Below are 13,141 nucleotides of genomic sequence, written 5' to 3' on the forward strand. Positions count from 1 at the left end.
AAAAAAAAAAAAAAAAAAAAAAAAAAAACACATCTTAGTAAAACCAATACCTTCTCAGCTTCGCTTCGAAGCTAAAATAAGGGTTGCGCGTAAATACTTTTGGACAGATTTGTCTATTACGTTACCCTGGATTACATCTCTATCAACCAAGTGGAAAACCTTTGTCGCTAATCGTGTAGAGCAAATACAAACTCTAACAGATATTTTGGAATGGCATCATGTAAGTACGGGTGATAATCCTGCTGATATATCTTACTGAATCGGTAAGACTAGAGTCTCTCACAATTAGGATACCAAGTTCGAATCTGCTACTGGCAATTTTAATATTTTGCATATTTTTTTAAGTTAGAAAAAATTTTCAATTCATTTGATTTTTATTTCAGTTAGATTCATTAACTTCAATAAATATCAAGGATCCCATCACTGTAGTCTCCCCTCACGAGAAGAAATTTCTTATTCATGTTAATATTATTTTACTATGTGGCTGCGATTTATTTTTCCAACCCTCACTTAATCTACTATTTTCAACGATATGTCAAATGATTACAATGCGTATTTAGTTGAAGATATTACCCTCAAAAATTGAAAACAAATCCCTTAATTAAATAAAAAGTAGCTACACCAGCTTTATACAATTAAGCTGTACAACTAGCTTTAGCAATTAAAATCATTCATTTCTAATATTTTTAAAGTATTTATTGTCAAATTAGATTTAATATGATAAAAGTATTCAACTACAAAAGTAAATAATTTTTTTTTATAATTTGTTAATTTTTTAACTCTATTTTGTGTATGCTACTAACAGTTTATTACATTCTAAATTTTTTATAACATGTTGCTAAATAAATCATAAATCTAAAAAAAAATGATTGTTAGTTTCACCTGAATATAACAATGGATTTTTAAAATTATAATCAAATGTTTAGTAATTTTTTTTATTGGTTTTTTTAGTTAAAGTAAATTATTTAAATTAACTCATTTATGTATATTTCAATTGTAGAATCTTTTTAAACATCAAAAGTTAACTACAAATGATTAATATAACTTCTGTTTAAGTGATCTATTACGATAAAATTGCAAAAAAATGCGAGCTTTTCTGATAAATTTACCGAAAACAGTTATTATTAAATTTTCTGACTCCATATTAATCTTAACAATACCATTTTTTATTATATAATGATATCAATTTCGAACTTGCAAGTTGAGCTAAAATTATGGCAATAGATTCATCTTTTTTTTATAAACTTTCACAAAAAATGTAGGTTAAAAATGATTACTTTTAATATATTAAAAAAAAAAATTTAATAATAACTTATTCAATTTAACTATTGAAAATATTACGGAAATACTGCGTTTTTTAAATATATGATAAATTAAAGATTATGTTACGTACTATTACGTAAAATTCTCGATTTTATATTTTATTTATTTTTAAATTTATATTGCTTGAAGTTAATGAAAATTATTTGGAACAAAAGTGCTAATATTTTTACAATAATTATCCAAAATTTAATAATTCCTAATCGATTATCAATCTTTTATTTCATATTAATATATTTATTATTTCATATCACTATGTATAGATAGCATTTTTATTAAAACTATTTAATAGATAGTTTTATATCATTGAGTATAGTATACTCAATTAAATATTAGTACAGACTATATGAAAATTTATAATGAAAATTATATTATATTATATAACTATATTATAGTCTGTAGTGTTAGTAATCGTGTAAAATAAAAGTTTACTATCACTAACCAACCTAAAAGAGAAGTGTTTATTTGTGTTAATTTATTTAAATTTTTTATGAATTTCCAAATTTTTTTGGATGCCAAGGAAAAATTTTGTTTTCAAGTAGTTTTATCAAAATTTTCGGAAATTTTTGGTAACTTTGATCTCTAGTATAACTCGTAATAACATATATTATTACGGCCTATGTTTTGGTTGGCCTCTAGAATAAAAGGTGCTTATCGTCTATTGTATTTTTTATCCAAAATTTGTACACCCTGCAACACCAAATTGCTCGGTGCGCTTTAAAGTGAAATAATTATATCACTTCTAATTATTAATGAATATTTTATTATTAATAATAAATTATAACAAAATACGAGCGTGCGAATAAAGTTTATTTATTTAATAATATTATTTCTGCTGATCCTTCAACATATATAATAACAAATAAACTAATTGATTGCTAAATGATCCAACAAAATAATTGCGTTTGTCCAACTATATGGAGAGTGATGTTTTTTTTATTATTGAATTATGTGTAATTATTTATTTTTTGTCAGTTAAGAAATAATTCAAATATCATTTTAGGTTTCTTAATCATTGAGCACTCTTAATGATAAATTTAAATACTATATGGCTAAAGACTATAATTGAAATAAATTGAGTGATTAAGTGTATATTTAATAGATTATACAAATGTAATGAATAGATATCTAATAATAATTTACTTCAATCTTATTCTAAGAAATTTGATATTTATTTTTGTATTTGCACACAATTCGAGTGGAATAATTTTATTTTATACTTACATAGAACTGGAGGGTTTTGAATATAAACTGGTATAAAGCTCATAACCCATGCAATTATAAAGACCAAAAGCACTACTATTATTGATACTATTGTTAATTTTGATTGATGATTGGATGATATACAAAATGATGACAACCAAATGCAGCTGATACCTACAAAAAAATTTGTTCAGTGGCATTTTTAAAATTCTTTGTGTATCAAACTTAAATGTGTGAAAGTGGTAATATTATAGACGCATTTTATTTGATTTTATTTATTTAATTTAAATGAGAAAAATCAAATTAGTTTTTTGATAATAAATTAAAACTCTTACAAATCAAAGGTATATAAAATATTTTCTCTATAAAGGTTGGTTGTCTTGATATTTCAATTTCTAGTTTGAGTGATATATCATTAAAGTGAACTGAAGTATTTTCATCCGCAATATAAATAACGATTTCACTCCAGGGAGTGGTTTCTTCAATATATGAGCTTAATATACGATTTAGTTTCCATTCTGAGTGTATTGGTTCATGATAAATCTGTTAAAATAAAATAATAAGTATTTAATAGTATATCAATTGAAAAAAAATTACAACTGACCGATGTATTGTGTTGCACTTCGTAATACACATTTGTAAATTTGTGCGACCAAGTACTTAAAATTATACTACATCTTTGAATATCCCAAGGCCAAAAATGTAGATCAGTATTACATTTTGTTTTAACATCAAAAGTTGGTCTCCAAATAATATTTCCAATGTTATTTACTGCAATTTTTGTTTCAGAAAATATAGTCATCGATGGGTCTATTGAACTGTAATTAAAAATTACTATTTGATTTTTACACTAAATTTAACTGATATGTTCAAAATTGTACTAATTTACTTATGTAGTACTAATTCAGGCTGCCATAGTTCATAGTGAGACAAATGTAGCTGAGATATATTGTGATATGCGTTAGGATTCCAGCGAATATTTTTATCTATCCATTCCTAATTAAGGTATTTTATTATTAATACATTGTGATTCATTAATTATACTAATTAATTTTAATTGATCTGAATTAATTATACTACCTCCCATTTTTTATAATTAATATTTTTTTATAACTATGTGTGGATTAAATCCATTTTATTTTTATGAACTATTGTAAATATCAATTTGATTGTAAGAAAAATTTATTTTTAGGGGTACAATTAAGAGGACATTTTTAAAAGTTAAACGGTAATCTATTATTTTTTTCTAAATATTAAATGGGGAATGAATTGAACTAAATTTCGACTAGTCGATAACTAATTTTCTAACTAGTATTGTATTTTTATTTTTTGAGTTAATATTATTTTAAATAAAAATTTATTTAAAAATCAGCTTTTTTCATATTAAATTTATATGACTTTTTAATTTAGTGGTCGATTACTCCTAGAAATCAAGTTCGGACAGTCTACCTTTATCATTTTAAAAAGTACATTAAATTAGCTATAATTTTATGAAGGTTTTAAAGAAGATTATTTTTCGGAAGATTAACAAAAATTGATATAATTTTTAAGATCCCTCAGTATTTTAGTTAATGATTGGGTTTCAAAAAAGTATGTCGTCGGTAAGGTTAATGTCTAAAGTATTACCTATAAATATTTAGCAATAAACCATCAATTTTTAAAAAATTTACTTCAATATAAATTAAAAATTAAAAATATTATTAACATTGATTGTTTTATGACAGTTGTATATTTTTTGAGACATTTGCCTTTATTACGGTGATTGGAGAAAATGTACAAAATTCTTATACTAATAGCTGTAACTAGATACGTTTTATGATCTTTGAAAGTATTGTTGAGAAAAATGGGTCCAATAGGAGAGAAAGGAATAATCGTGTCAAGCAATTAAAAAAAAATTTTTTGTACATGGCAACAGATTAGAAACAATTAGTTATAATTGAGTATAATATTACATTATATTAATTGATTTGAAGCTCATTCTTACTTACAAATGTTGCAAACCCTGTCAGAGCTAGGGTTGATGTTAAAACATCCTATAAAATAAAAGTATACTATTTAATATGTATAAAGTAATATTCAATATTATAAGTTATTTTATGTAATATATTTAAATATATTCATACACAAAATAATATACAAGGTGATCGGTTTATCATAAGCCACTCAATTACTAGCAAAATAAATACAATATTTAAATAAAAATTTTTGATTTCATTTAGTTACACAACATTTTTTATTTATCAGCTAATAATTACTTTTTAGGATCATACCTTATAACGTTAAGGTTGTCAACTTAATTTTTTTAAATGGTAACCTACATATTTTATTAACTTATAAAATTGAAAATTATCTAACTAAGAAAATGACTTGTCGATAACAACTTTTGAACTAGTAATTTGGATGTTATTCTCATTTTTATACTTAGGTTGAACAAATAGTACGGCCGGAAAATGACTAGTGATAAAAATAGCAGCACCTATTCTCATCTCCAGTCGTAACATTAAATTTTTAATAACTTCTGAGTTTCTCGTCCAAAATTTGTTATCGACCAGTCTTTTTCTTAAGTAGATTATTTCCTATTTTATAAGTTAATCAAATATGTATGTTGCCATTTGAAAAAATAAAGTCGACATTCCTTTAAGTTATAAGGGACGATTCTAAAAAGTAATTATTTGTTGATAAATCAAAAATTATATGTAACTAAATGAAATCTAAAATTATTTTTTAAATATTACATTTATTTTGCGAGTAATTGAGTAACTTATGATAAACTGATCACTAGGGTATTTTATTTTCGTTTAAATGTTTATACGCTATTTTTTTATATTATTTCATATTTTATTTACCAAGTGTATTGATTTAAAATCAAAATTAACATTGACATTCAAAACTTTTTCAACTAAAGATGGACTATTTCTAAAAGGATTACGCTTTTTTAAAACGTCTCTTCTTAGGCGTTCAATTGGACTTAAAAATTCGTTGATATAATCGATTTTGTCTATTTAAAAATAAACAAATATTTTCAAATACTATAACAAAAAATAAAAGAAAACTAAAAATACGATTTCATTGGCAAGTGTTTAAAACTACCAGCGTTTTTATTAATATAACAATTGAAAAACCATTGAAGAACGACAGATTCCCATGAACCAAAACTAAAGTATCTGATTGGTATTGGCGATGAATCAATCCAAAACATAAAAGGTAAAGACTCTCCTGTTTTACCAACATTGATCAATCCATTTCGAAAAATTTGAATCCAAAAGCCTGTTGGTTTGTCTTTGTTAAGAATTTTTGCAGTAGACATGTATTTCATTGATGTAAATCGATCACTATTTTATAATAGCAAATTATAATGTAAGTTTAAATATTTAAAATAATTAATGGACAAAAATTGAATACTGAGAAAAATGTATAACTAAATTCTATTGTATACCGATTATATTTTCGAATATCTGAAATGCTATTCATTCCTCCTCCAATAACTATTTCGTACCCTAGGGAAATTGAGTCTTTGGCTAGCATAATATGTGCATCGTTTGTTCCTTGAACGTAAAATTTTAATAAAATTGACTCTCCATTTAGGGCTATTGAATTATTATTTACTTTGTAGTAATGATGGTATCCATAACCCATGGTATAGGTGCTAGCACATTTTTGTCCTAAAGTGAATTTTGTATTGTTTAGTAACTATTAAATTGATATGCCACTAAAGTTTTTAAATCATAAACTTACCATCAAAGTCCATAATAATTTCACAACTTGCCATTGTTAACAAAGCAACAAAAAAATACACTAATGTACTTTCATTCATTTTAAAATGTAATTATAATTCTTTTTAAATTTAGAAAAGTATAAATATTAGTATCATCTAATAAGTTTGTCGGATTTAAACTAATCAGAATGTGAGAGTTATGTTCAATACAGAGGAAATGACATCCTGAATTTTTGAGATAATGATACACAATTTATCATATAAAACTACATAACCGATTTATTTTTGGGTAATAAATTTATTTAGTGGAAATATATGAAACGGTTATATAAACGACACATATCATAAAATTAAAATTTTAATTACTTGAAAGTTAAAACTACACCGGTAAATATTTTTGTTGTTTTTAGGATGGTTCTTATTAATTGTAGTCGATATTAAAAAAAATATATTAGTCTGTAATACTTAATTTCTATGCAGTAGGCATTATAACCTAAATTATTATAAAATTAAAATTTTTTGAAAAAATCATGATTGGTCTACTTTGAAAATTTTTTATTCAATTATACTTAATAAATGCAATATTTATGTATTATATTCATGTACACTTAAAAAATTATTGGTTTTACTTGACATATTTCTTCTTGTATTCTTGTAAACTATACATAAAATCCTCAACTCTTATTTCTGGACTAATATTGTTCAACAATATACTAAAATATTACAAATAGGACCAATTAAAGTTATCAGCGTCATAATATAAAAAAATTACTTTCGTTAATAATTATGAGGGAAAAAATATTCCGAATATTAGTTATAAAATTGGAAAAATTCAATAATTTTCTAATATTTCAATAGCATAATGCTATAATCCACAGTACGGAATTTAAACAATTTATTTGATCCATTTTCGAGACACCAAATTTTTTGAAAATTTATCAAGAGTATGTATAAAATGTGATTCTTTTATTATAAATTACTTGAATAACCGAAAAATAAAAGTAATATTGATAATTATTTAAGTGTTTTTCTTAATCAGTCATAAAGTATATTTCTTTTTGTTTATACTTAATATTGGAGTTAATTTAATTTTTTTAAATGACAAAATATATAATTAATTAGATTATTTATTAAATAATGATATAGTTAAAAAATGACTGAACCCTAACATCTTTTGGACCAGTATTCCAGAAATTTTAACATTTTTACATGTTGGCAGGACGAGAAGTGTGGTTGAAAAATGTTTAGTGATATGCTAATAATTAATAGTTATAGTAGTTATGTTTGTTATCATTTGAATAAATAATTATTTGTTATAAGTTTAAAAGATCTCCATGTCTCCCCATAGCAAAATTCTTAATTAATATACACACACACATATACAGAGTGGAACGGATCTAACTGACAACTCATATAACTTATGATCTACATAAAGTTTTATACTTTTTTTTTTTTAATCAATTTTTACAATATAGAACTATAATTAAAATATTTTTTATGTTATTTTTCGCAATTACAAAAAATATCTTAAAAATTAATTTTTTTTAAGATTTTAAGATTATACAGCATTTTGATGATTGTTAAATTTTGATTTCTTTTACAATTTTCCTATGGTATCAAATGTTAGTTCATATTATGTTAAGTACAGAAGTAAACACTTATTACATTATTTACTTTTAACAGTACACGATTTCTTTTCCATGAAAATTATTAACATTTGAATAAGCATTTGTAATTGCCATGAAAAAACAAGTAGTAGTATTATTAACATTCGTAAGAAATCGTGTACTGTTAAAAGTAAATAATTACTTCTGTACTTAACATAATATGAACTAACATTTGATACCATAGGAAAATTGTAAAAGAAATCAAAATTTAACAATCGTCAACAATGCTGTATAATCTTAAAATCTTCAAAAAATTAATTTTTAAAATATTTTTTGTAATTTCAAAAAATAACATAAAACATATTTTAATTATAGTTCTATACTGTAAAAATTGATTAAAAAAAAAAAAGTATAAAATGTTATGTAGATCATAAGTTATATGAGTTGTCAGTTAGATCCGTTCCACTCTGTATATATATTATAAACTTTTTTTTTAATTGGCAACATACATATTTAACTAACTAGAACCAGTATTTCAGAAATTGATAACAATTTATATTAATGACTGTAGGTGAAGAGTAGGTACTGCTATTTTTATCACTAGTCATTTTCCGACCGTACTATTTGTTCAATCTAAGTATAAAAATAAGAATAACTTCCATAGTACTGACCAAAAGTTGTTATTGACCAGTCATTTTCTTAATTAGATTATTTTTTTTTTTTTTTTTTTTTTTTTTATTATGAAAAGGCTTCGACAAATTATGGACATTAACCTACAGTTTTTTTTTTTTTTCATGATTATTATTTGTACATTAATTAAAGTTATAAGTTGACAATCAATTGATTTAAACTATATACACATATTTATAATTAAATTTTATACAATAATGTTTATTAGATTATTATCTACTTTATATTTTAATCAAATGTTGCCAATTTAAAAAAAAAAGTTGACACCCCATTAAATTATAAGGGACGATTCTAAAAAGTAATTAATAGTTGATAAATTAAGACACCTACATGTCACTAAATTAAATAAAAAATTATTTTTCAAATATATTTATTTTGCGAACAATCGAGTAGTTTATGATAAACCGGTCACATAATCTATACAAATGTTTATAATAAGTAATCGTTCATATTCAGTATCCTAGATAGCGGTAGATATTATTATTTAAAAAGTATTGAATTCAAAATGCATAACATATTTATTTTTTTAATATGTATAGTTATTAGTAAGCATAATATATAGCTATTATACAGTTTTAAGACCTAATAGAATAACAAACTCCATATTTTAAAAAATCAATTTATTGTAACTAGCATATAAATTAAGAATTCTTGAGTGGCATATATAAAATCTTAGTTATGTCAATATTAGAGTAATATGTGAAAATTTATTTATTTATTCCTGACTTAAAATGTTTTTCAATCAATTATTATTTTATTCAATATTTCAATTATTATACAATTCGTTATTGTATTACTTTTTTCATTAACTTATTTTATTTGTGTTAATTACATTAATTTTATAAAACAAACATTTTTTTTTAAGCAATCGTTAGTATAAATTTATAAAATTTAGGTCAACTATACCTCTAATGTATACCATTCTATATTTTATTTAATATTTTATAAGTCTTAGTTTAAATTTTTAAAAATATTTAGTATTAATTTCTATCAGGGTGTAGATTATTGAGGAAAAACTATTAAATAAACCCCTTCCAATTTTAAATATATTTTGATATAAATAATTTAAAAAATATTTTACTAGGAATATAACATACTTGTAAAGGATATTCTATATTTGTGTTTCGAATTTAGAATTGAATTTGTTATGAAGTTTATGACTTATCTCTCAATACCTGTAATAATGAAATACTATCTAATTTGTATATATTTTTGAGTAGTGTAATGATAGAAGTATTCGTATAAAGTAAATATTTGAGAAAAGCAACCAATGTTATTTATTGCTCCCTTGGTGCATTAACAAATAGTAAAACTTAACAACGGACCCCTCAAGTTTAATTATTCACAATTGACACTGACCACTAGTCCCTCGTTTTCAAAATACTAACTATATGTGAGATAGTTATTACTTTTCGGTCATAAATCAGCAGGTGTCGACCAAGTTTGGTTAACCATAAGGGATTTCAACACTCGGGAGGAAATTTCTAATTCATATACTAATTACTGGGCCCTAGTTTTATATGCCTCTTGTACACGATCCATTTAAAACGAGGATAATTTCAACACAGATAAGTTTTGTACCTCGCGGATTAAACGAACTCCCTTTAAATAATAATAAGTAAATTCGACGAGTATTTTTAGATAGTTTTGTCACAATTTACACAATACATGCAAGTAGATAAATAATGATCGACAATACGAATGACACCTACAATTTTTACGGTATGTACCAAATTAAATTTATAATTAAACGATAATTCAGTTGACTACTTTATGCAAGCAATGTACAGTTCAAGATTATATTGTACCCTTCTTAACTATAGACTATGATACCTCTCAGAATATGTTGAACGAGAATAATAAATAACATTTCCACGCCGCTATGCTCATTGGAATTGCTAATGTCCAGCAAACTTCACCCTTACAATTGTCCACACAAGAAGGGTTATACAGACAATAAATCATAAGTTACTACTACAATAGAAAATACACACATGTGTGATAGTTTTAAAACTTCAATCCATAGTAATTTCAACGCAGTTAGCAGTTGTAAAACACGGAAAGATATATATCAAATATGTCAGTAATACCGACTTACATTATGAAATAATTGAAAATATTTCCTGTTAGAAAATAATCTGTATATTTGACATCACCATAAATGAAATACTGAAAAACCTTTTTAAGAAAATCGTACATTGAACTTTTAAACTATAATTCGTAGAAAACAGCAAACTACAATTGTAAATTGAAAATCATTGAACTCATAAAAAAATCCGGATCACGTTCGCACATTATTCCATCATTCTTATTTTTACGTATTAAGTATTACGATTAACGGTTGACCGATAGGGGACAAAAGCAGCTTAAGTATCCCTTGGACTTTACTTACAGAAGTATCGTACATATAGCTGTTTTTGAATTAAATTTAAACAGCTTTCAAATACGTTTTTTCCATTTCCTATAGAAGTTTCATTTGTTGGTAAAAGAATAGATTTTTCGATAAACTTTTTATATTATAGGTTTGTAATTGATAAAAAGTAAAACAATGTATAACATTGATTTTTTAATTGATAAAATAATTCAAGTTATTTAAATCGTCTTTAAAAAAAAAAAAAAATAATTTATTTAGGTTTTAATTATTTATATAATCACATAAAAATTGAAAAAACTACTGAAATACTACATGCGATTTAGTTTTTTTATAGTCAATTTAAAAAGTAATTATCACTGTTGTATGCTATAACAAGAAAAATAAATTACCTAAGTTAATTTTTATAGTTACTTAAAAAACCTAATGTAAGTTTATTATGTACATGAAAAAAAATCAGCCTCATTCTATTTTGGAAATGTTTTATAATTATTTATGTTAATTACGATAGTGATTATTAATACAAAGATCAAAAATTCTGTAACTCAATATAAATCAAAAAGAATAATCTACTTAAAATTAAAAATATATTTATAATATTAATTTAAAACTAAAACAGTAAAAGAGCAAGTTTAGTAATTATTATAAATCGAACTCTCATTTTAATTAGATTTTGTTTGGTTTATTTAATGTTTATATCAACATAAAAAAATTTGAATTTTATAAAAAATAATGGTAGCAAAATGAGGTCGCAGTATAGTTGAAATAACTATAGATAATAATTGATAGTGATTAACATCACTATTATAAAAAACACTTCAATTTTTTGCTGAAATAGTGCATTTTAAAGTAAAATAACCTTTTAAAAAAATATTGTCGGCATGTTCGTCCTTTTTTAGCATAATGTACTCTTAAAAAGCTGTAATTTATATGAATTTAAATGTGTTATACGTCTTGGTATATTTTTAAAAAATTGTAATAAAGCAATTTTTTCTGTAAAAATCACAAATTTTATTAATTTGACAAACAATATCTCATAGTAGAACAATCGACGGACATTTTATCATATTACACGTACAGAACTTAAATTTTTTATAGGTTAAGAGTTGTGCAGATGTTCTAGAAAATTTTCAAAAATCGAGAAGAAAATGATTTCTTATAACTGTGGGTGGTAACTTTCAAACCCTTCCTGTTCTAAGATTTTCTTTGGATTCTTATAAAAAGTAAACCAAAAGAATAATTTTCATCTCTATTATAATCTATTAAAATGTTATTAGAATCAAAATTAAAATATATGCAGGGTGATTTTTTTATCATAACCTTTTCAATTACTTACAGAATAATAATAATTAAAAATTTTTTTTTTATTATTATCTTTAGTTACACATTATTCTTGAATTATTAACTATGTAATACTTTTTAAGTTCATCCCTTATGCCTGGTAAGGGTGTCAACTTTGTTTTTTTAAATGGTAACACATATTTTGAATTTAATAAAATGTTTGAGTTTTCAATTCAATAACAAATGTCATTTGAATTTTTAATATAACTTTATTCGTTTATTAGATATAAACATTTAAAGTTTCAATTTTTTGAGTTAATATATAGGTATAATACACAAGGGATTACAAATACAGGTAGCTAATTGATTTTTTATGATATTGCTATCACAGTCACGGATTGTTTATTATCAATTATGACTATCAATAGATATACATTCTGTATTGTCAGTTAGTGTATTTATAAACTCACTACAATGTGTCTTACTACCATTGATAATAACAATGCTTTGTACCTGNAATATCATCATCATACTTTGGCTGAGTTTGCAAATATGCTTCCATGTCCAGTGGCTGGATGTTTGTGGTACTCCCACTCAGCTACATTGTGTATTATATATGTATATTAACTCAAAAATTTGAAACTTTAAATGTTTATATCNCTCAAAAAATTGAAACTTTAAATGTTTATATCTAATAAACGAATAAAGTTATATTAAAAATTCAAATGACATTTGTTATTGAATTGAAAACTCAAACATTTTATTAAATTCAAAATATGTGTTACCATTTAAAAAAACAAAGTTGACACCTCTACCAGGCATAAGGGATGATCTTAAAAAGTATTACATAGTTAATAATTCAAGAATAATATGTGACTAAAGATAGTAATAAAAAAAATTTTTTTAATTATTATTATTCTGTAAGTAATTGAGTGGGTTATGATAAAAAAATCA

General features: G+C 23.6%; 2 protein-coding genes across 7 annotated transcripts in view; one reads left to right on the plus strand and one right to left on the minus strand.

The window, feature by feature from the left end:
• The window catches only part of LOC126901988 (acetylcholine receptor subunit alpha), a 10,188-nt gene extending 3,776 nt beyond the window's left edge, over window positions 1-6,412 (minus strand). For both annotated transcript variants that reach the window (XM_050678991.1, XM_050678992.1), the window contains exons 1-9: window positions 6,259-6,412; window positions 5,960-6,185; window positions 5,614-5,855; window positions 5,370-5,521; window positions 4,512-4,556; window positions 3,413-3,519; window positions 3,128-3,341; window positions 2,859-3,066; window positions 2,545-2,697 (exon numbers count right to left, since the gene is read on the minus strand). In XM_050678991.1, the coding sequence (XP_050534948.1) occupies window positions 2,545-2,697; window positions 2,859-3,066; window positions 3,128-3,341; window positions 3,413-3,519; window positions 4,512-4,556; window positions 5,370-5,521; window positions 5,614-5,855; window positions 5,960-6,185; window positions 6,259-6,337 (1,426 nt within the window). In that variant the 5' untranslated portion in view covers window positions 6,338-6,412. The remainder of the gene's footprint in view (window positions 1-2,544; window positions 2,698-2,858; window positions 3,067-3,127; window positions 3,342-3,412; window positions 3,520-4,511; window positions 4,557-5,369; window positions 5,522-5,613; window positions 5,856-5,959; window positions 6,186-6,258) is intronic.
• The window catches only part of LOC126901990 (uncharacterized), a 137,373-nt gene that overhangs the window by 26,091 nt on the left and 98,141 nt on the right, over window positions 1-13,141 (plus strand). The window lies entirely within an intron of this gene.

The sequence above is a fragment of the Daktulosphaira vitifoliae genome, unplaced genomic scaffold (genome assembly GCF_025091365.1).
Source record: "Daktulosphaira vitifoliae isolate Bord-2020 unplaced genomic scaffold, ASM2509136v1 Scaffold_3, whole genome shotgun sequence".
Taxonomy (NCBI): domain Eukaryota; kingdom Metazoa; phylum Arthropoda; class Insecta; order Hemiptera; family Phylloxeridae; genus Daktulosphaira; species Daktulosphaira vitifoliae.